This window comes from Pseudoliparis swirei, chromosome 1 (genome assembly GCF_029220125.1).
Source record: "Pseudoliparis swirei isolate HS2019 ecotype Mariana Trench chromosome 1, NWPU_hadal_v1, whole genome shotgun sequence".
Classification (NCBI taxonomy): domain Eukaryota; kingdom Metazoa; phylum Chordata; class Actinopteri; order Perciformes; family Liparidae; genus Pseudoliparis; species Pseudoliparis swirei.
Window position 1 is genome coordinate 10,610,837 of NC_079388.1, and position 24,522 is coordinate 10,635,358.

Below are 24,522 nucleotides of genomic sequence, written 5' to 3' on the forward strand. Positions count from 1 at the left end.
TGGCACTGGAAACTATTAGCAGCCCTCCGAAATTCCACCCACTCCCACTCGTGTCTGTCTCTCGCTCTCTTCACTGACTCCCCCATTCATGCTCGGTCTTCAGTAAACTACTTTTCCCACAATTCCACAGGTGTAAAGTGAGGCCAGCTACGGATGCCCGGATGGTTTTGACAGCCAGGCACGTTGGAGAGGCACAGCGGAGACTGGGGCGCACAAGAGACAGAGAGCTGGAATTGCAGAGGCAGAGAAGCGCGGGCGCACGGTCGATTTTCGCCTCCCGCATACCGGGAGTCCCGTATCTGTCACCAAAACCGGACCACAGGGCTCGAGGGCGGTTTTGTCAGCGCCTTAATTGGGGACACAACTGTGAACCAACGTCCCTGCTCACCATTTTTTTTCTTTTTTTTATCCCCCTCCTATTGTGCTTTGCTTTTCCATCTTTGCGGGTGCAGATATTGATGTGAGCCAGAGGAGCGGCTTTTCCACTGAGCCGCACGAGACCGAGGCGCGCGACGGCGGGAGAAGACACCGTTCACGTTGATGTGGGAGGGCTGCCTCCCTCCGACGCGGGGAGCCCACATGAAGGGGACATGCTGCTCGCTGACGGCTGCAGCTCCGTGACCCGGGAGAGGAGACGAACGGAGCTCCGTCACCGACAGCCGCGGGAGCCCACATCCCCGCCAGCCAGCCCCGCCACCGCCACAGCTCCAACAGGCAGCGCGAGCCCCGAGACTCTCTCTCCCTTGGTGAGTGCGCGTGCAGCGTCTTGTGTACACAACAGCAGAAATTAGCTTACTGTCCACGCAGCCAGTTGTGCTGCGCACCTCTGGCTACGTTTCCTTTTGAGTTGGGTACATTAACCTCATCGATGCCGCTCGCGGACGGAGCTCTTTATTCGCACTGCTCGCGCTGCTGGCTCATTTGGGCTTCAGTGTGGGCATGCAGCGTGTATGAGGATGCTCCGACTCACACACATCGCACACACATGTAATGTCGTCAAATGTGCGCGCAATGAACCTTGTTAACCCCCATGATTTTTATGGGGAGTATCTCAAATCTTCTCACCTATTACCTTTTTATTATCACTGAATTAACATAGATTGTAGGCAGGGCAGCGGGATACAATACCTCCCCAGGTAATGGCACACACACACACACACACTTGTTTATTTGCTGTTTCCCTAGACTGCACATCTGTGGGTGGACTTTTTTAATACTAAATTGACATGCCAGTGACACATACCAGAGGTTTGACTGTGAGTCCAGCTCCTGACGATGGACAGGTGTTTTGGAAACCACGAGGTTAGCGGTGAGCGTCCATCCAGTCCCGAGGTTTCCATCCGGGCAGCCCCTTGAGTTGTCAGGGCAGTAAGGCAGGACACAGCAGCAGCACATCCTGCAGTGGCAACAGGGCCAATGTGCTGGGGAGACAAGGCGTGCTCGTGGTGGTGATTATCAGCGTTCCTCTGTGAGGGGGGTGACAAAGGAAGAACGAGTGCATGAAGAGAGGCGAGAGAGAGGATGAGAGGGAGAGAGAAGTCAATGTCGATGTCTGGGCAGTGACAGTTCGTTATTTAAGGGCCCCTCAGAGACGTGCACAGGCTACCCGCAGGTGCCGTTAGTATGCAGAGTGATGCTCGGTCTGTGTGTCTCACACTCAGCCAGTCTCACTCTCTCATTCGCCGGTTAAAGAGTGAGTTCTCTTATTGGCAGGTCCACTTGGACATAATGAATAATTTCAGCCCTCTGAATGCTGGAATGAAAAGGAAATGGCCCGCTGTCTGTCAGACTTGTCTTGAGTGCATTGCCCTGTGTGTGTGTGTGTGTGAGAGAGAGAGAGAGGGAGTGAGAGAAACAGAGAATGTGAACATATAACAGCTAAGGCCTATTGTGCTTCCTAGTGAGCGGGGCTAGTTGTCATAGCAACGGCCTTGTAGCTCCGTTGATGTTCCTCCTGTCCTCATTGGCAGGGTCAGCGCACCTTAACACTCCACAGCTCGTCTCAAAGCAGTGTGTGTGTGTGTACCTGTGTGTGTAAGTGTACATCTACTTCCGTGTGTGTGTGTGTGTGTGCACACTGTGGAAGTACCTTTTGTTTGCGCCTTGCTGCAGTTCGTAGGCATGTGGGTTGATGGCATGACAAGCCAGTGTGTGTGTATGTGTGTGTGTGTGTGTGTGTGTGTTGCAGTGTCACAAAGATACACCCTGCCGATATGACAGCCGACAGCTCAACCAATCACCTGTCTTCTCTGTCCGCCTATCAGCATGTGAGGTTGCTGTAGTCAGATGTCCTCTTGAGACGGAGGTCGTCATGGAGATAAAGAAGATGTTTTGGGACATTTTCCCTGATGTTTAGGAAGGTGCAACCTGTTGAATGGGGGCAGTGGCTTAGAGGCAGTTTAAAGAGACTACATCATGTGAGGCTCTTATCGGACCACCCAAACCTGCCCCCAGACAGAGCTTCAGTAATCTAAATCAGAAAGGATCTCCGACCAGAGACTGAGTCTCTTCAAATGCTGATTCTCCAAAAACAATCTCAGGCTTCTCACAACTACAAATAATCTCATTTTAGGAATGAATTTGGCTTCTAGCTGCGCACAAGATTTCTCAAATGCAACAAAGGGATTTATTTCGGGTTACAGATGTTTTGTCAAAGTCAGTTGAAGATCATTCTGGCACCCCCTCCCCCCATTTGAACTCTTCACAACCGATATATTACTGCCATTTAAGCAAAGGGAATTTACACCAGCGTTGTGAATGAGTCAGGCCATTATTACTCTGAACCTAAAAATGCCCCAAAATACATGAGAAATTGATTTGAGGTCACAGATTCGCATAACTGATCTATTCATAGTGACACCAGCTTGTTTGCTAGTGCTTAGAGCTGTATGCTGATGAATTAAAGGCTATCAGAAAATGGCGATTTATATAAATGCTATTGATATCAATGTTTCCTCTGCTGTTTCCAAATCAGAGATTTTTCCATTGTCTTCTGTTAAAAACATCTTTGTATCCTATTAAACCTCTCATTCTATTATTGAGTAATTTGACATTTCTGGAATATTTTACAACTTTTAATATGTACCTCTGTGCAACGAGCCACTGGTTAAAAAGAATAAGTCATTACTTCGTCCTTGGAGTGAAGGGTCCTGTCTTTTACGACTCCTGTTAATCTAATCGTCACCTGAAGTGAAATAGCTTTCGCCACAGGCAGGTAAACGTGATTCACCTCCCACACAGACACACACACACACACACACACACACACACAGACACACACACACACACACACACACACACACACACACACACACACACACACACACACACACACACACACACACACACACACACACAGGTATAGACACACAGATGCACCCACACACCATTTAGCATTTGTGTAAGCAGTGTGTGTATGCTCCATTCTGTCACCTCCCACACGATACATTCATAAAACAGCTCCTCCGCGTCAAAGCCACTGACGAAATCTCCCCTTCTCTTTTCTCTCGCCTCCTTCCCCTTTAGCCCCCCACCCCCTCATGTTTCTGTCCTCCAATGAGTCCCTTTTTCTCTTTTCCACTTCCAACTCCCTCTCTCCAGCACCTTCCCAATATGTCCCTCATCACCTACCTCCTCATTTTCCTTGTCTCCCTCACACCAACCCCCCACCCGTCCACAGGGCTGGTTGCAGCCGGTTTTAGTCTGACGGCGGAGAGGAAGCTTCGACCTCTCACCTCCAGAGGATGGAGAGAGGGAGACAAGAGGAGAGGGATGATAGAGGGCAGCAGGGTGGAGGGGGCGGGAGGGGCTGAAACTGCAAGAGGCGAGCGAGAGGTCAAAGAACAGGAGGGATTTGCGAAGAAAGAGGGAGAGCGGAGCTGGGGGAAGGGACTGAGAATCGGGAGAGAGAGAGGACGGAGGGGTCAGGGAAGAAAAAGAGTGATAAATGAAGGGAGAGCGGCAAGATGGAAGGATGAGGAGGGAGAGATGGAGCGCATGAGAGAATGAGAAGGAGAGAAAGACAGAGTGTGAAGCTGCCGTGTACCTCCCTAACAAGCTGGACAGAATCAGCTCAATTATTTAAGAGGAGCGAGAGATGGGGAAAACACACACACACACACACACACAAAAGCTATCTCGGTGTCTGGCAGCCACACACACATCTATGTGCAGATCATCATACTTACACATGTACGATGTGTCTGACTTCCCATGCTTTGTTTTTAGCAGCGTGTGAGTGTGCATACACGTGTGTCTGGGTCTGTGTGTTAAAAACAGTGAGTCAGAGGATAAGCAGAGACTTGTTAGTGATTCTCCTCAACACCCCCCCCCCCCCACTCACTCAATTTGGCTTCAGCCCCGTCTCAACGTTCCACCAGCGTGGCTTCAACGCCGTCCCATCAATATGAACAGATAATCAGAGCACTCAGGGGTCTGTCTATAAATCCCTGCCGTGAATATAGTTTTCACCCTCTTCCCTTCCTATCTTCTCTCTCTCCCTTCCTGTCCTTCCTCTTCCTCTCTTGCCCATTCTGCTCAAATTTTTTTTGTTTCCTTTCTTCTTTCCCTTTTCCCTCCTTCTCTGAGGAAGTGTATGCCCCCAAGGGACGAAGAATATTCGCTACCTTCCAGGAGAGAAAGAGATTGTGTGTGCCTCTCTCTCTGTGCGAATGTGTGTCCTCCACATGTGTGTGCGTGTGCCAGGATGATTGTGTGTGTGTGTGTGTGTGTGAGAGAGAGTGAGAACACATACTTCCTGAGACAGAAAGGGAGAGAGAGGCAGGGATGAGCAAGTGAAGAGCGAGTGAGAGAGTGAAAGCAGGAGGCTGTGGAGGGGGAGGAGAGAGAAAGAGATAAGAGAAAAAGACAGAGAGTAGTCGGGGAGAAGGGGGAAGATGGATGAATGTACTGCGCACTGTGTGTGTGTGTGTGTGTAAGAGAGAGAGAGAAATGTTCGAGAGATGCAGGTAGAAAGAGAGGGAAAGAAGGGTTTCTTATCCTCTCAGCACAAGTCATAATTTCTTCGAGCGTGCACAGATGTGTGTGTGTGTGTGTTTTGTGAATGTCTCATTGTGTGTGAGAGTGTTACCTCGTTCAGACGTGAGTCCAGGAATATGAGCGGTACAGTCCAGTGGCATGGGGTCGGGGTGTATTGTGAGCAGCATGTGTGTGTCTGCGTGTGCTTTTTGAGCGCTGTGGATGTTGAGGCTGTAGCTGATGAGCTGTCAGTACCTACAGTTGGAATGTTCACAAGGCGGCCATTGTTGTTCAAACAGCCAGCAGCCTTCTCCGTGGCAACGGGAGCTGCAGCAGCGTCTCCCACAGCAACTGTGGAACAGGAGTCTGGAGAGAGGAGGAGGAGGAGTCAGGAAGTCAGGGCCGCAGCACAGAGGCCCCTCTCCAAAACACTGGCCTCAAGGTCCAAGTGTGTGTTGGGGTCCAAGCATCTGGTTTGTGTGTCCTCTGTGTGTGAGGTAGATGTGCGTGACTGTGTGTGAGGTTTTTAAGTGTGTCTGTGAGTTCTCGCCAGCGTGACTACGTGGAGTGTGCGTCAGTGAGTGCATGCAGCTTTGCTTGCAAATGTGTGTTTCGGCCTATTTGTACATGTCAGCTCTGTGTGTGTGTGTGTGTGTGTGTGCGCACACCTGTGTGAACCGTAAGTGGGAGTTTTTCTGTGTTTGCACCTAAGTGGTTGGTTTCATCTTCCTGTATTTGCATGTGTTTCTAGATGTATCCTTGTCTGTGCATAATCCTGTATGTGTTTTTAAGTGCGCACATGTGCACACTCCTAGCTGTTCCCAGCTGGCACGGTTAGTCACATGACCTGACGGAGGGGCGGTCATCAGCAGCGCCAGGAAAGAGAAAGAGAGAGAGAGAGAAAAAAGAGAGAGAGTCAGGTTGAGCTGGCGATGATTTGGGGAGTGGGAGCGTGTTTTGTGGGAAACTGGGGGCGGGAATTGTGTGTGTGTGTGTGTGTGTGGAGGGAGGGGTTGATGAGAGAGGGAACAGTGAGGAGTGGGGTGAAGAGGAAGGGGGTAATACAGTCCTCCTCATCTTAAAATAACTACAACATGTATATTCCTGCAGAAACAACAGGAGACAGCCAGTCAGATACCAAGACAGTCAGATGGGGGGGGGGGGGTCCTGGTTTTAGTTGACTGGTGTTCTACTTCTGCAGTCCCCTGTGAACATCATTGGCTGAGCAGCCACTGTCTCTGGTCTGTGTGAAGTCTGTTTACGTTCGATGTTTGTCTGTCTGTCTGAACGCCGTCTGCCTTTTTGTTTGTCTGCGCATATGGTTTATGTGTTGCTCTCTGCTCATTTCTATGCTCGTATGTGTGTTTGTTGCATATGAGCGTGCATGCGCATGCTTGCTCTTGGCAGGACATACAGCCGCACACTGATGATGGAGATCATTAGGAATTTCCTGCAGCTGGGGAGGTGGGAGTGTTTTTTTTGGGGATGGTGGAGGAGAGGTCAGAGTGAAGGAGAGTGTGAGTGGGTGGGGGTGAGAATATGTGTGTAAGTGTGCAAGTATTAGTTGGACTGTCTTTGTTTGACTGACGTGTGTGTGCATGGAGCTGCAGCACAAAGTTCAGCGTTGTTTGGGAAGGTTGCTGTTGGTAATTTGTGTGCAAGCATGCTGGCACCAGTAGTGCGATATATGTATATAACATTCCTCGCCCCTTTTGGCACACTAACACACACCTCAAGCTCTCAAGAAACCAGCTCTGTTAACTTTGGATGTGCTTAAATTCTCGTTGTTCATTTGTACAGCCTGTTGGGCTACAACCCAATGCAGTGAAGGCAAGAACATATATCCTCAACTTTACTTTATTTTATTTTATTTCAGCTGAATTAAAACGTGCCAACCAACAGTATCAGTTTAAGATAATGTTGGTCTTGATCAAGACTTTCTGAATGTCTCGTCTCTGTCTCAGACAAAGAGACCTTTGAACTCTGGGGATGTCACTAAATTGCCTTTGCATGTTCTGATTTATTTGTTATCATGACTGTGATTAGTTGTAAAAATTCATGATCAAATGCAGCCAATATCTTGATGCATTTTAAATATGTGTTGCTATTATTGTCTGTCACTGGTCCTCGCCGCCCTTCACACACACTCCAACAAAATGAACGCGGGTGACAGGAGATGGAGGAGATGTCAGAAAGAAGCAGAAAGAAAGAAAGTTCAGTGGAAAGTACTCAGTCTGCCTCGATATCAAAAGACTTTTCAAATTTTTAAAACTGGTCCCGACTTGGTCTCGCTTTCCGTGTTCTTGTGTTCTGCTATGCAGCTGGAGATTAATCATTTTGAAATCTTCAAATGAATTACATTAATATGCATTACAATTATTTTTTTCTACATATATAGGAGCTATATACATACAAAAAGAGTCCTTGGATTCATGGTTACGTACTTGATTTGACATTCACACAGTGAGTATTTACAGTCCACATGTCATGTCATGTGATGTGTAATGTTTCAAAGTCAGACGTTTATGACCTGGAATACAACATGACACCCTTGTTCCGACTGAAAGCCCCTCAAGGATGACTTGAGAACAGTTTGTCATCAAGCTGTCAAACTGTTTTGTTTATTTTCCTCTAAATTATTTTATTTTGAAAGAAAAAGTTGTTGTGTGTTCAATGTAGGTTTGAGGCTGCCGGTGCTGCAGGTTGAGAGGTGGATGGTAGTTGAGTTTCTGCACAGTGTCACTCAGTCTCTGTGGACCCTCCTCCCCACCTCCTCTTCTCTCTTGTCCTCACATACACTTTCTCCATCGCGCTCTGTTTTATCCCCTCTTTTTCTTATCTGTCTAAACCTCTCTGTGGAGCTCCCCCCTCCTCCCCTCACCACCTCCCCCCCCCCCACAGACCCCCAACCCCCCCATACTTGTTTCGGTGCTGCTGCCTGTCTCTTAGCAACAACTGCACACCCGTTAGAGCTTGGTGAGTGCTTTTACAAACACACCCAGGAAGACACACTCATACACGTGCACTCGCAGAGACACACATGTGTGCAAGCACATACACATTTCCGCTCTCTCTCTCTCTCTCTCCATCTCTCTTTTCTCTCACTACCTATCTCTCTAACACTCACAATCACACACACACACACAATCACATGCGCACACACACAAGCACACATACACACACACACACACACACACACACACACACACACACACACACACACACACACACACACACACACACACACACACACACACACACACACACACACACAGGGTCTAGTTCCTCATTGAGGGTTGCTGCTGGCAGCCCTGGAGTCTGCAAGGCTTTGTGGCAGTGAGATGGATGGGGAGAGAATAGATATGCTGCTCAGCTCCCATGTACAGGATGATTGTTCCTCTCAGACGATGCACAACAGGACAACTGCCCCAACTGGACCATGACAAGTTCTCATCTCTGATTTCCCACTGTCATGAGTGAATGTGTATCATAACTCTGTGGTGCATAATAGCACCAATAACTATAACATGCAGATACAAAATATACAAGATCAAAATGTTCAAACAAAAATCATAGGAGAGCGGCTCCTTCTGAAACAGAGTCAACAGATCATCGTGTGGAAGCAGCGCACACCACCGACTGTTCTCACGGAGACAATGCCACTGAGCCATTCACAGTCAAATGCACCAAAATGCATTTGCTATACGCATGATGTTGAATTTATTGGCATGGCAGCTGATGGATGCCAGGAGTGTTTGCTTAAACAATGAATCATAGTGGGAGCGTTTGATTGGCTGGTATCTAAGCTCTGTAAGAATACCTCCCGCCGAGCACAGTAGAGAGATATTTGCATGTGTGTCTTTGTTTTGTGTGTAATTGTGCATGACTATACACGTGTGTGTGTGTGTGCGCGTGCGCGTGTGTGTGTGTGTGTGGCATGTATGTCTTAATGTGCAAATGGATGTGTGAGTGTGGGAGGATGAAGCTGTGGGGGCACATTTGCATATGTCTTTGTGTGTCTGTGAGTGACAGGTTGTGCATGTACTGTATGTAAGCACATGTGCAGCAATGTTTAATTAAAGCATGTGTTCTTCTTCCTCTCTCATACATCGGTCAGACGGAGATTATATTAAGGAATGCTGTTAGTTAGATGAAAGTAAGAACGAGAATGGGAGAGAAGAGAGGAAGGGAGACGGCACTGGGCACGGGAGGGAGTGGGTGAGGAGGTTAAAGAAAGTGTGTGTTGTGAGTGTTTATCTCTATGTGCGTTTGTCCTAGTTGTGTCATTCCTCTTCTCCATCCCTAAACTCTGCTCCAACAAAACTCTCTGACTCCTCCTCCTTCTCTTCCTCTATACTGTTTCTTGCACTTGCCTCCTTCAACTTTTTCGACCTCCTTTTGTTTTTCTTAAGTCTGTCTGCCTCTGCCAGACTTACCATCCTTTCCATGTCTCTATTGTGTCTATACCCACTCTGCTCTTCTTGCCCTCTTTCATACTTTCTCACCCATTCTTGCACTTATGCCTGTCTTTTACTCCCTCCCCTTCATGTCCGCCCTCTTTCTTTCTCTGTCCCTCTCCCTCCCTCCTTTTCAGAACCATGTTTTGGAGAAGGAGACAGAGAGATCTGAGGATGGACGAGCTTGTTTTGTATGAGCAGAGTGTGGCACAGTGTTGGAGGCAGCCGTGCGTGGATATGTGTGTGAATGTGGCAATGCATACTTGTGTTTGAATGTGTGCGTGGATGCAGTCATGTGTGAGTCTGATAGCAGATTTTGTAAGACTTGTATGTGTTCTGGCAATCTGTACTTCCATTCCCCCTCTGCTCTGGGTTTCCACAATCCCTCTATAGTTCCTGTCTTTCTGTCACCTTCATCTCTCCATCCTCTCAACACCTCGATTCGTCACCTCTCTGCTTCCCCCTGCTGGCTGCGATTATTCACACATTCTTGTTGCACCCTCAAAGTCTTGTGCTTTGTAATGTATTACAATAGTTTGGCCGAAATGTGGCTTGCTGTGTGAGTATGTGTGCTTGTCACCACTACTCCACTCTTGATTATAATTTGTGGATTTTTACAACATGTACATCTACTTACACCGATATGGGGAGACACACGGCTCTGTGAGCGAGGTCTTCATCATGCAGTGATGATCCTCATTGTTTGTTATGAAGCACATTGAAACTTCAACAGAATAGCTGAAGTGGCCCTGGTTTACATGTGTGTGCCTTCAGTCTGCTGGAACACATATAAATGATTTATGAACCACAATTAGAGTATGACAAAGGTGTATTGCAAGTCATCCTCCAAAATAAAAGCATCTGCTGTGAGATGGTGCAGCCCTCACCAAAATACTGATTCTAGTCTGGTCTGATGATGCATGCTGTGACATCATGTACTAATCTCTTATGCTCTTTTTCTTTCTGCTCCACCCTCCTCCTCCTCACTCCCCCCCCCCCCCCACACTCACCTATTCTCCCACTTTTTTCCAACAAACTATCCCTTCTTCTGTCTGCCTTGTCTGTCCATGTCTCTCTCTCTAGCAACCATGGGCAAATGACAGGAGCAGAGGGGTGAGAGAGAAGTATGTGAGCACTCCACTGCAGTATTGATGACCCAATGATCCCCTGCAGAACAGAGACAGTCAGGCAGACAGATTGAGGCTCAACTCAGAATCAAAATCCAAATCAGCGCCACAACCATACGGTAAAAGCAACCAATTGAGCAGGGTATGAATGGTAAATGTAATCTAATCTTGTGAAGCTTCTGTGTGGGTGGCAAAGTTAATAGAATAGTCTGCGTTACAAATGAGCTGTATGGCCCATTGCCAAAAAACCTATCAGACAGCCACAAATGTGCTGCAAATGTTAGGTTTGTATTTGTATAGCATTTGATGACCAATATGTTGAGCAGCAAGGAGTTGATATAACTTAAATGCGACAAGGAAACACATTTGTTGGTGATATTGTTTTTATAATATACTATAATATATTTTTAAAACATTGTCTATATTTCTGTCCTCAGTTCACTGAACTTTCCTGCTCTTCGAGGAAGACGACGCTACAATTACAAAGAAGAAACCCTAAGTTCCAAAACATCCTTCTTTCCTCACACAAGACTGTCCACTGAATGAGTGGCTTGTCAGCTCACCTACATTCAGGCCAAACTGGGGCTCCAGTCGGCTGTGGTGGGACTCGAGCAGAGGAAAACGCGTGTGTGGTGGAGCTGGGGGGGCTGGCTGGGCCTGAGCTCTGGACCAGGGAACTCGGGCTCCAGGTGGGGTCCCAGGATCCCTCTGAAAATGGATTGGCACCAGTGACCTCCGACCTCTTTCCCTCCTCTCCTTTAGCCGTGGCAAACGGCCTCCATCAACATAGAAGGCGGGGGCACAGCACCTGCCCGCGCAGGCAGACAGAGACTCACACTATCGCTGAGACAGACATTTGCAGAGACAATTAGGGACATGCAAATGCACATTGACCTAGATGTGCACACACAGGCTGTTTCGTAAGCACACATGGATAATTGTGGACACATGGAAATCAACCCACCTACGGGTCCTGTAGGACCCGAACACTCCAGGACTATCGCACCAGAGGCCATACACACAACTTCACCTCAACCCCTGTCTTTGGAACATGGCAATCATACTGCCGCCACCAATCCCCCAGTTCCTTTAGAGACAGACAACACCTCAACCTGTGGTCCAGTCCCTGTTGGTCAAAACCCAAACGCAGGCTCTTCTCCTCTTCCTGTGGAGGCAGAGAAGAAATATGCACTCCGCAGCTCTGGACGTCCCCGGTTTCCCTGTCACCTGCGCAAATCTTCCCGCCTCCGCCGGAGCTTAGAGGATGGGGAGAAGAAAACAGGACGGGAGAGGGGCGTAGAGGAGGAAGATGAAGTATTGGAGGAGAAGATCTGGAGGGTTAAAGAGGAGCAGGTTGCCGTTGGAGAGAAAGAAGAGCATTCCTCTGTGGAGGCTGCTCTTCCCACGGCACCCTGCCCTACAGAGATTGCTCTTGCTCTAACTGTACCCAAACCTGTACCTAAAGCTATACCCAAACCCGGGCCCAGACTTGGCCATAAACCTGGACCTAAATCCAGGTCTAGGCCTGCACCAAAACCTGTCCATAAAGCCGCTCCTAAAAGTGTGAAACAGCGTCAGGCAGCGAGGTCCATGGCTCATGCTGCTACGCCTCATCTACCATTTGCAAACACACCCACCATCGCTGCACCTCTCACTGTGAAGCAGGAGCCTGTTGCAGAGGAGGTATCTCCTCACAAGAACCGGAGACGTGGACGTTTTGTTGGTGTAAGTTAACTTACAGTTACATATCATTGTAGTTACTCTCTTGACATAACACACCATTTAATTCCATGTATGACATAGATGTTAATACGATTGCATATTTCTCATGCTGTTTTCTGCATTACAGGTGAGGAAGATTGTCGTCAAGGTGGCTCGCATACCTGTCAGCCTGAGCCGCAGACAGAAAAGCTACAAGATTTCCAATTTGGAGACTTTTACAGGGACAGAAAAACGCAATGATGGCAGTGTGGAAGGCTCAGATGTAGTTCGAGAGCCGACGGCACTTCTTCGAATGAAGAACAATGGAAAGAGTGTCATGGTGATGTTCCCTCCTGGAGAACTACCGGTTATTCTCAAACGCAGGCGGGGACGACCACCGAAACAGCCTGTGCCAGGAATACCGGGAGAGCTTCCAAATGCCGGGAATGCTGGCGGTAATGGAGACCAGCCCAAGAAGCCCCAGAGGCGACGGCGGGCTAAACTCCCTTCCCCTTATCCATCGTATGTTAACGATACTAATGATGTGAAAACAGAGTATGGGGATGTTCTGTCGAAAATGGCCTTATTAAACCGCCAGCCCCCCGCCACTGGCCGCTGCTCTCCCCCACGCTGCTGGACACCCAGTGAGCCTGAAAGCTTTCATACCCCCCTGGAAAATCCTGGAATATCCACCCTGCTCCACCGGCTCACTGGCTATAGACGCCCCCGAGGTGGCAGAGGAGGGGGCAGTGGAAGAGGTGGAGCAGGAGCAGGGGGGGTCGGGGGCAGTGAGCGCAATAAGAGCACATTCAGCGACTTCTTTGAAACCATTGGCAAGAAGCAGAAACCGAGCCCTATGTCTGAGCATGGATTACCGAAGAAAAGGGGAAAGAATACAGGTGGTAGGGGAGGGGGAGTCGTGGGGACTGAGTCTGGGGGAGAGAAAATGGTCAAGAAGAAACGTGTGAGAAAGAATGGCGCTTTTAAAGGGGATGTGTCCATGGGGCAGGACTGGCCCAATGGGGCAGGTGGCTGGGGGGAGGGGGGTAGAGACAAGGAGAAAGGTTTGGGTGGGTATCAGCTCTGTAGATCTCCACGGGGAGGCTTTTCCTCCTGTGAGGTTGGAAGGGGGGGTGCGTACAGCAGTCCAGGAGGAAGCCGAGGGGTCGGGCCAGCTGGGGAGGACTCACAAAGCCTGTTTGCTGGATATTTCCGGTCACTCCTCGACTCAGATGATTCATCAGACCTGTTGGACATCTCCTCCTCGCAGTCAGACCCCCGAAAAGCTTCAAACACCCCTGGTTATGAGCCATCCAGTCCAGCTGCGGGTCACAGCTGGTCCCCTGCGTTCCCCAAGTGGAGCTCCAAGGGTGCAAGTTCAGTGGTGGAGGGTTTATCCCAGACACATTGCTCTTCAGCGAGGCCTCCGTACAGCTATAGCAGCCTGGCCCAAACATCCCCCACCACTTCTACCTTTCCCAAATCCACTCCTCCGTCTCTCTCACACTCTCCTAGCTCCCCCCATCCCGCCTCTTTTGGCCACTACTCATCTGGCTACTCCTCCTCTTCTCCGGCAGTGCCACAGAGATCCTCAGATTGCAGCTTTGCATATGGATCTGGACACAGCAGTGTTAAGGCCTCCACTGTTGGTCAAATGGGTTATTCGAGCTACCAGGCAGCGGCCAGGCGAGGCTTTGGTGGATATCCTGCAGCAGGTCATTCCTCCATGCTGCGGGGGGAGTCGACAGGACCCACATCACCAGGAGGAGGATACATGTCTGTGGCCAAAAGTAGCCCCTTCAGCTCCTCTCCAGAAGGTTACAAACAGTACAACACCAATCAGTGGAGCTACAGGTAAATCACTTATGCGTCCTGTCATTACAAAAAAGGCTCAAAAAGTTTTACAATGAGTTCAAGTGACTTGTTCACACATATTCTGACCTTTATAAACGAATAAGGCATTCAATGTTTTTTTAGTGTTACATTATTTATTCTACATTATTATTGTTTTACAAACTAAAGTTCAGCCAGAGCAGGATCAAAAGGAGGTGAATTACTTATTATAAATGTTTCACTCCAGCACATCATTTTAAATTTCAACCATGTTCACCATGTGCTAATTAACAGTCGATATCTGACACGAGTGGACTCTAAAACGTGCACCGTGTTTATCCAGCGAGTGATCTATAATCAGAACATGCATTCACAGTTTCCTCTTCAGGCTTCTTTCACTGATTGGTGGAACTGGGACAAAGAGCAGTGGATATTCAAATATCTGCACACATACGTGCATTTCATAACTTGTGTCTCTATATTTATTTGTATTTTTCAGACAAGGTTACGGTGGCTGGCCAACAGACGGCTTTGGGCCTCAGTATCACGGCTACAGTGAGTATGGCTCCAGTGAGTCCAAAGACATCTTGGATATCTCCAACTACACCCCCCAGAAGGCCAAGCGTCAACCTTTTCCTGAAAGTCTCTCAGAATCCTCCTCTGACTCCTCACATCTCGGCTCTGCAGCCACTGGTAGTGGACCCAGCTCCACATGTGGCACCTACAAATTGAATGAAGCTGCTTCTGTAAGTGGAGAGGGGGGTCAGTCAAGTCTGTCCAGCCTGGAGAAGCTGATGATGGATTGGCATGAGAGTGCTTCTGGTCCCTCGTATAACTGGAGCCAGAACGTTCTCTTCCAGGGCGCGGGAACGAGCAAACCCGGCCGAGGTCGAAGGAAACGGACGGAGACACAAGTGGAAAAAGAAGGTGGCTCTGCTTTACAATCTGATTCCCCATCTAGCCCCTCCCCAACGCCTACAGCTGGACCTAAGCGGGGAGGGGTTGGAGGACGGGGCCGAGGGTCTAGAGGAGGCAGAGGAAGTTTATCTCCATGCCAGAGAGAGAGGCCTTCAGGGGCCAAAGGCAGGGGCAAGGCTGCCTCTTCATCTGGAGCCGTGAGTGCTGGAGGTCCAGAGGGGTCTGGGCTGTTCCAGGAGGGGTTGGACTATTACAGTGGAGACAGTAGTAGCCTCTCTCCCCTGGCCACTCCCAATCCTGCACCACCTTCCAGCTACCTCCAGGACCCCTGTGAGTACCCTTCCCCTTACACTGCCCACCCCTCCACACCTTCCTCTGAGGAGCGATATCCAGCCTTATACCCTGGAGAATCCTCCTCCTCCCTCTCACCAAGTGTCTCATCTCCCCCGTACCCTCCCAAGCCCACCCCTCCTCCACCCCAGTCTTACCACCCCGTCCCCTCCAGGACATTCTCCCCCTCCTGCTCTCCCTCACCACGGATAACACCGCTCTGCGCCACAGCACTGAGTCCCTCACATCGCCCTCCTCCAAAAGACCCACAGTTCTCACAGTATGACTCTCCCAGCTACTGCAGCTCTCCCTATTGGTACGGACAGACATCGCACAGCGGCAGCCCCAGCCCGCACACCCACAGCACACACTCAAACCCAGCCGCGCACACACACAGCAACCCGCACACGAGTCCTCATGGAAACACACACGGAAATCCGCTCGCTGGCCCAAATGCGAATACCCACACACACATGATACCGACCCTCCATGACACACACCATCACAACACACAGCCGCACACCAACACCCATCCCACCTCACTGCTCCAGAGTAACCTCCTCTCCCACTCCAACCCCCACACCAACAATCAGCCCCACCACAATACACACACCAACCCCAACTCTCACCTAGCCGCCCACACACACTCCAACCCCGGTAACAGCCTCCACTCCCACTCAACACCTGTGCTTTATGAGGAGTGCAGCCCTCCCTCGACCTTGCCCCCCCACAAGCGGGATCTGACCCCCCACAGTATGAGCACAGGCCACCGCCAGGGCCCCTTGCCTCACTCCCCATACCCCAAACCTCCCCTGGATTCCTCGCCCCATCAGGAGGACACTGGTGGCTACTCCTTGTCCCACCAATCCTACCAGGGCATTGGACACCGCTACCCCTCCCAAGCGGCTCAGGGAGGCGGGGTCCTGTGCCAGCTCCTGGACACAGCCAATGACGACAGCTTCAGCGTCACCAGCCTGTAACAGCAGGTGAGTTTATTTACTCGTTGCACACACAATGAGGCCATCCTAGAACTAACTAAGTAACCACGACTAGAGCACTTATATGTGCAGAGGAGTGTCTGATTAGTGATGAGACCATGCTTTTTATTTGAAAACAGTTCTTTAATTTATATAATAAAGATAAGTAGAAACAATACTTTACAGATTTATTAATCCATTTGCAGAAACATCAAATTGTAATGCTTATTATTACTACTCTGATGTATGTTTTACAAAACAGCCTGATCTAGTTGGTATAAAGAATTGTTTGGTTTAATAACATTTCTTCGTAGCTTTTGCAAGGTACACTTGTTCGACAACTTTTGTCATTTAAAGGAAGTTATAGGTGGATGTGTTTGATGGTATTGTGTGTCTCAATCCATATTCAAGTGAAAGAACACTCTTAAGTTGTACGACAAATATATAAATCAATAAGAGTAGAGCACAACAGCAACAACGCCACAGGGCATGGTTACTTTTAGCACCATTAAGTAGACGATTGGCTTCACTTACAGTCGCGCTAAGACTTGTAAAATAGTGTCACTGTTAGAAATATCAGTCTCATATTATGCCATGTCTCTTCACCTCTTTCTCTCTCCCTCTGTTTTTCTTTCAGGTGCACTCAATACAAGCTTTTACAGATCTTCAAACATTTTTTCTTCTTTTTTTGTTAAGGAGACTTCTTTGTGTAGAGTTTGTGAAATGAAGGGTGAGAATTTAGCTTCCAGCTATGGACAGTGAAGCTTTAATTCTCCAGCATTGACAATCAATATCAAATGCAATTTAAACACCCGAGCATGCACACACACACACACACACACACAGAAACAGACACACACAAACACAGACACGCATGTGCAGATTAATACACTACCTATACATGGGCAATCCAACATGTGAACACTCACTCACACTCTCTGCTGGAACGAGGGCATGGCCAAGAGGAGCTGACTGAATACCAGACGCTGATGGACAGAGACAAACCTATTTCCTCGCCCCTTCAAGTCCTGCTTTGATACACAGAGGACTCCATTTCCCAGAAGTCTGTATGTCGCCAAACCTTTCTGGTCCTGTTCTGTACATCTGCAATATGGACGATCACACAACTCTCTTTCTCTTTCTTTCATCTGTTTGCTTTCAACCTCCCATCCTCTGCTAAACCAGCAACTGTGTTCTGCACTCAACCGTCACTCACCCTGCATTTCTGTCTTGTGCCCGAACGTGAACCGCATCTGAGCCTGAATCAACTTTTTAAATACCATGAGCCTAGCAAATGTCCCGCTCTGTGCACTCCTTGTGTTGTGTCCCATTAGAGAAAAGTGGACTGAACCAGTTTCTGCTCTTGAAATACCAGCATCTGTACATATGACTCCAGCTCCAAGCCAGAAGCTCCCTCTTCATTTTGAGGGTCCGTCATCAACATGCTCTCCTCAGCGTTCTGCCATGTTTACTCTGCTCTGGGGGGAGAGCGGACTGCAGCATGGAGACCCAACATCCTGTGTTTTAATGTTTTAACTACAAGGGAAAGAGACATTGAAATCACACAGTGGCCCCAAAGAGACTCTCGTTTTCTGTGTGCGAATGTGAGACAGAGGACGCTGTGTTTGTGTGACTGCAGTAATGCATGTACTTGTGTGTATGCGTGCATTTATGTGAGTGTGAGTGTGTGTGTGTGTGTGTGTGTGCCTATGGGGTCAAAAGGAGTGAAGCTCCCCAGACACCAAAGTCTTGGCAGGGTCTCATTCTTTCTTTCACTCTCTCCCTTCTTTTTTCTGTGGTCTTGTGTTGTTTTGTGGTTTTTGTGATGAAAAAAATTGTATATCTGTCTGTTACATATCATGTATGTATCTGAGGTGCAAAATATTTAAATACACATTCTGTTCTTGCCATTGGTAATCTTGTCTATAGCATACTGCTTCTTTAAGAGATTCTGGGATGTGTGTGTGTGTGTGTGTGTGCGCGTGTGTGTATGTGTGTGTAGAGCCTCCCTGAATATTGGGAAGTCTGGGACTGAGCGAGAGAGTTCAGTGAAGGACACAACTCGACAGGGAGTGAAAGGGAGGGGAGAAGAGGAATGGATGTGGGGAGGGGAGGATGTGTTGGAGGGGAAATAAAAAGAACCAGACTGAGGAAATCAGAAAATAGTGTCGGAGAGGTCCTAAAGCCACAGAAACAAAATGTACAAATATGTAGCGTTTCTAAATACTTCCAAATAAGGAGATGGCGTCGCAGCGTAAAGGCTGGTGGTAGCCGAGAACGCACAGGAAGGGATCCCGCGCTCATGTCATGTCCTCACGGGGAAACTTTAGAGCAAATAGTATACATCTGCAGCTTGTGTGTATGCATGTGGGAGCCAGACAGAGAGTGAGAGAGAGAGAAAGAAAGCAGATGGGGGGGTTGGGGGGGGGGGGGTTGGTGCAGTTTGTCAACAGGCTGACTAAATAGACTCAGACATGGCTGGAGGAAATGTGTTTGCTGTGACATTCCACTGTATGGTGGAAGGGAACACACACAGTCAACAGCGCCACATGACAGACAGAGAGGAAGAAGGTGCAGAGCAACAGCTCTCTTTCAGACTTCTCTTTTGTGTGCTACGTCACATGAAAGCAGCGTTTCATTTAAATACAATGGATTCTTTTCCAAATTACAGCCAACTACAATCCACACTGTCAGCGAATCATAAACTGCCACACACTGCAATGTAATTTGCATAAGTAAAAGTAGAAACCACAATGTAAAAAATTAGCATATACAACAAAATATATTGTGATTATAATATTAGTAGTCCTAACAACGTTATTATAGCAGAAAGCTCCCTTGAACCAATGAAGCAGCACATTTTAACAACTCTGTCCAGTTGGGTTATAGTTATAACCACGTGTTTTATTATATAAACTAATCATATGCTTAGTAATATATACAACACGTGAATCTCCTAAGTAACAAATACGATATCTGCATCAGTAATGATTAATAAAGAAGGCTAAAGGTAAGTGGCACAGTGTTTTAATGAAGCGTTTTTCTAAGAAAAGCCTCCCGCCTTTCATTTCTCGTGAGACGTATTCTCAAGGTGTGGCCGAGAAGAGGATTTAAACCAACATTCGGGTTCATTTTAAAGTGAATGAGGTAGTCTTTGGGCGAATAAGGCTGCATTCAGTGTGTCTACAAGGCCGCCTTTGAACAAGGAATGCGCCTCGTCACCACAGCTTCCCCCTGGGGGTAAGAACAAGAGGATGACGGGGAAGAAAAGGGAGGAGGGGTTGTCTCAGCAGGGACTTTCCTCTCTTGCCCGACTGGGAAAAAAAGGTTGGATCCCAGGGCACCGTGCCGGAGATGTCTCCCGGTGTCGCCAAGGAGGAGGTATGCGGAGCTGTGCGCTGCGCTGGGGCCGCGGTCGTCTCCCCCTCCCGGTGATGCTCCTCTTAATCCCGCCGTTCCTCCTCGCCCTCCAGCTCCTCGTCGTCGGACCACGGTTACCTCGAGCCACCGGGGCGGGGGTGGAGCCGGAGGTGGCCTTTTCCGTTATCAGCATCGAACCGGACAGGAACTCACGACAGCGGGGATCCCCGTCCCGGGGTCCGGGTTTGAAAGAGGAGGAGAAGGAGGATGAAGAGGTGGAAGATGGGGAGAGAAGGGAGCTGGCACGAGCGTATGAGGATGAGAACGAGATGCACTCGCGCCAGGTATAACACGGGAGATACGATTGCATTTAAATGTTTCTGAATTACATTATTATCCTATTGCCACAGAACAGACCGCCAATGTATTTATATGAATAGACTTCACCTACATATTTAATTTTACGTGAAACTATTTACTCACATCCCACTTAATTTTATGCTATTTTGCGAATCAAAAACCCATTAAGCCAAGAAATACAAATGCACTGAATTTAAACTGAGCGTATAAGTAGGAGAAAGATAATGACCTTCAGGAAACTACATACTCAGTTTAGGAACACACATTTTAAAAAGCCTGCTGAAGTGACTTCATCCAGTTCATTCACTGTGCTGGGTCAGTTCTGCATAGCTCGATGGAACAGGTGAGGGCAGAGAGTACTGACCCTAGATCAGAGAGAGGTGACAGCTGTTCTCTCTTCATCTGTGTTGGAGGGGGGGGGGGGGGGGGGGGTCTTACCCTCATTCCCCCCCCCCCCTCTCTCTTTCATTCTCTTTTTCCCTCACTGTCTCTTTTTCTGCCCAAGGCTAAACTCTCTGACTCATTCTCGTGAATCATCAACCCTCCCCACTCCCTGCTGAGGTTACCATGGTGACCACAGGTTCAGTGTGAGTTGGGTGGGGGGCTTTGTGTGTGTGTCTGAGTGTTACAGCGCCTCAGGCAAATATATTACCAGCAGGACGGAGGTCAAAAGCTGTGACCTGCCTCCTCAGCATTCATACCTAAAGCATGAGGTGCAGCAGACAGACACACTCACAAACATTACTGACATTCCCATTCATATGTGTATATATATATATATATATATATATATTGATATGCATTATGTACATCTTCCCAGATGGAACCCAGAACACTGGAGGTGCAGCCGTGGGCGGCAGACGAGCCATCCTTCACAGCAGGACTCAATCGTATAATCACCTATATTACCAGGCCACAGGTAGGCTCCACAGAACGTCACCTATAGCACAGTAATGCTGTCAATGTCTCAATTGTCTGAATGCGCTTTTATAGGCCACTAATATCATAAAGAGCACCTACTTCTAATTTGTATTTACTGTATATGTGAAACCCTTGCATTTTCTTAAAATGGGAAAGAGTACTGACTATCCGGTTGGAAACCACTGGTCAAATATATTGGGCCCTCCTTGAATGTCTCAAGAATACACTATGGCCAACTAAGGGTCTCCAGATAGCCAATAGTTGTTTCTTGGCAAGCCTTAAAATGAATCAATAAAAACGTCACTTTTTCATCTACGTCACTTCTTCTGCAGACTTCCAGCGTGGGGGTTAACATTGCAGTAATATGATCAGTCAGGCGCTGTCAGTATCCTGGCAGCAGAATTCAGAAAAATATGAAGCCAGTGAGGACTTTCAGTTCCAGACTAGAAACTCCCATATAGAGCTAAGCCTTATGTAACACCAGGTGCTGGGTAACTGGTAAGAAAAGGTATTAAACCAACTATATTCTGTTGACTTTGCTCTGTAATTATTCAATACATGCAAGAAGTTGCAGTGGCTCGCAAAGTTACTTAAGTTAATAATTATCAACAACTGAAACTCTCATTTAAGAGTCTGTTTTTTATCAGCAAACCCTTTGCATTACTTAATACTTGGACTGAAATGTTCTCAGACATTTTACCACAACTTCTTCTTTAACTTCCTGTCTTCTCAGGGTCCGTTGTATGCTTATTATACAAGACTGAGACTGTTCTCAGACCTAGTCAGCCCATCTCATGTGACCCTCTCCTCTCCTGTCCATCTCCAGCTGAACTGCTCCAGGGTTTTGTCTCCAGGTCAGTCTCAGGCATCACCGCCCCCTGCGGAGTCACCCCCCTGGATGCTGTGTGCTGAGGACTGGCTCCTCCCAGCTGCAGACAGGCCTTGTGTTGCGTACTCTTTTAGGTGTGCCCATATGTCTGTACAGTATGTCCATGTGCCTTTGCATGTGCTGTGATGTTTATGTTTTCATCTCGCTGGCAGAATTGGAATAAACAATGCAATTCATATTTAATCATGCATGCAATAATCATCAAACCACCTTTTTTTCTCCCTTCTATCTGTCTGTTTTGTGTGTTTGTGTTGTTGTCTCTCTAGTATGGATGGGTCAGATGCAGATTTTCTAAAGACTGTGACTGGGCTAGGATGTGAAGTCCACTGTTTTGATCCGAGCACCACCAGTGCATCTGGTGGTCACCGTGGCAACAGTTTGGCCAGCAACCATGGTGATGGAGGTGTGGTCAGGCAGCACAAGATGTGGATGGAGTGGCGAGCTGCAAGGAAGCACAAGCAGAAGACAAGAGGAAAACTGGGTAGTGTTTCTCAAACACTGGCAGACATCATGGCATCTCTGGGACATCGCACAGTGAGACACACACACGCGCACACACACACATACACAAACACACACACACGCATTTTGAGAAACAGTGCTGAATAAACATAGCGTAGAGTCTTTTCCCCCCAACATACCCAGAAAGCTCTCTTACTTGTATGTTCCCATAGCAACAAGGCTCTGCGCCATCCCTGGCTGCCATGGCAACAATTTAAGTATGTGAATCACACACTAGCCCAGTTACATCCTGCAGCCACAAGAGGGAACCACATACCTACAGTCTGAGTAGATGTGGGCTGACTTTACAAGAAGTGGTAGACGAGTACTATTTATGAAGTGGTATTTGGATTTACTGATTGAGTATTTGATTCTAAACAAGAGAGGTATGGACACCAGTCCGGCTTCATACAAGATTAGATGTTATTCCCAACAATGCAGACAGTAACATGACATTGTGCTACATATGGACAACATTTCTACAACTCTTGTCAAGTCCAACACACTTTTCTCTTGCAATGACAACAACAACAACAGATGCCTGATAAAAACAACTAAGCTTGGATTATAAAAGCAATATTGTACAGTGTTCTGATATGGAAATTTCTAGAATAATTTGACTGTGGATATTTCATTGTGCTACAGAACAATAGTGAATGTCTCTCTCTATATTCTATATTCTCTTTAGGTTCATTTCCTGTATGCGGACCTGCTGAGTGGCGAGTGGCGAGTTTTCCAGAACTGGATTGAGTCGGGAACAGTGCAGAGATTTCATCATCTGGTTGCCCAGGTTCACCTGCAATGGGCAGGGTTTGAGGTGGGCGGAACCAATGAGGAAGTGCTCCACTATTGGTTCAGTGTCCTACAGGGTCTCCAAGCTTCTGGACTCAAGCTGGTCCACAGCTCTGCAGGAGAGGGTCACAGTGTCCTCAAACAGACAGTAGCAAATGGCCACAGCTCTTACATACTCAGTTGGGTCAACACAAGGCGATGATGACTCATGAATGAACACAGGTGTAGACACATGTACAGACATTCGTGGATGGCCTCAAACAAGAAGGAGAAGGTCAAACTAAAAATGGTTTGAGCCCCCCTTCATATGACTCCGCCCCCTCAGAGGAAATACTGGTGCGACTGTAAACTGGCTCATTTGACCAAATATGGAGCAGAAGGCGGACTTTCTGATGGGCTTTTAAAAAACTGAGCAACAGTGAACCAAAATAATAATTAGATCTACACATTAAAAAACACCAGAAACATGTAAATTGCAGGAATTGTTGGATTGTGTCTCAATGTGTCGTGAATATCAAACAGCTGTATGGCAGGTCTACAACACATTTTCAGGGTTTTTTTTGAGTTGAGTGAATTTATCAATGTAATATATTGCATTGATTTAATCCAGCTGTACTTATTATTATTTAATGTATGTGTGCACATCTCTTTAGGCGTTAAATGCTTTTTTGTGCAATCACTCTTTACATTGATGAGAAGCTTTAATTATAATGAGACTATTAGTGTTTATTGTGTAATAAAGAGAAAGGAAAACAGTGAAACCCTGTTATAAGCATGTATTGATGCCACAATAAAATACCAAACAAAGCCAGAAGCCCTTGACGGCAATTTTGTGTTTCAGTTTTTGGTTATACATAACACATATATATTACTACGCCATTCCTGGCATCTGGCAGAAACAATGTTCTACACTTTTATTAAATCAATATTGAGTAAAGGATATGCTAGTGTTGTGTTCTTCGAGTGCAGGACCGAGGAAGAATGTCTGGACAGTGGCAAATTATAATAAAAAGTGTTTCATTGAAAATATTACCAAGAGTTAATAACGGTTCCGATACAGAGTATAACTCAGCTGAGGGAACATGAATCACAGCGTCCACAGACCGCCAAGCAGTTAACTGTCTAACAGTAAGTCACGCTCACTAAATCTAATTCTCAGCTGAGGGCTTCTCAAAGGATCACGGCCTACATGCAGCTGACCTGCATGCAGTGCATCTCTGTCGTCATCCAAAAGGTCAAAAAGCATCGTCTCTCTGGTCAACATCTGTTTTATACCTCCCGGGTGTCCCAGCCCCAGGGAAGATATTCTCTTCTCATTGGTTAACCTGTCTATGTAAAACATTAGTCCTAATTCGCTCATTGGCTGAGCCGTCTGTCCG

The 24,522-nt window shown here is 47.6% G+C and overlaps 2 protein-coding genes across 2 annotated transcripts; both read left to right on the plus strand.

The window, feature by feature from the left end:
* The first annotated feature begins 590 nt into the window (after positions 1 to 590).
* ahdc1 (AT hook, DNA binding motif, containing 1) lies at positions 591 to 18,237 on the plus strand. Its single transcript, XM_056421075.1, has 8 exons — positions 591 to 746; positions 12,411 to 12,528; positions 12,647 to 12,748; positions 12,861 to 12,906; positions 13,778 to 14,116; positions 14,595 to 14,841; positions 14,956 to 16,329; positions 16,958 to 18,237. Exons 1-7 carry the CDS (start codon positions 591 to 593, stop codon positions 16,321 to 16,323), a joined length of 2,376 nt encoding a protein of 791 aa, XP_056277050.1. The 3' UTR covers positions 16,324 to 16,329; positions 16,958 to 18,237.
* Positions 18,238 to 19,619: 1,382 nt separating this feature from the next.
* LOC130194293 (probable methyltransferase-like protein 24) lies at positions 19,620 to 23,439 on the plus strand. Its single transcript, XM_056415240.1, has 5 exons — positions 19,620 to 20,024; positions 20,861 to 20,959; positions 21,788 to 21,924; positions 22,117 to 22,384; positions 23,040 to 23,439. The coding sequence occupies exons 1-5, from the start codon at positions 19,704 to 19,706 to the stop codon at positions 23,343 to 23,345; spliced, it is 1,131 nt and encodes a 376-aa protein (XP_056271215.1). The 5' UTR covers positions 19,620 to 19,703; the 3' UTR covers positions 23,346 to 23,439.
* Positions 23,440 to 24,522: the final 1,083 nt, after the last annotated feature.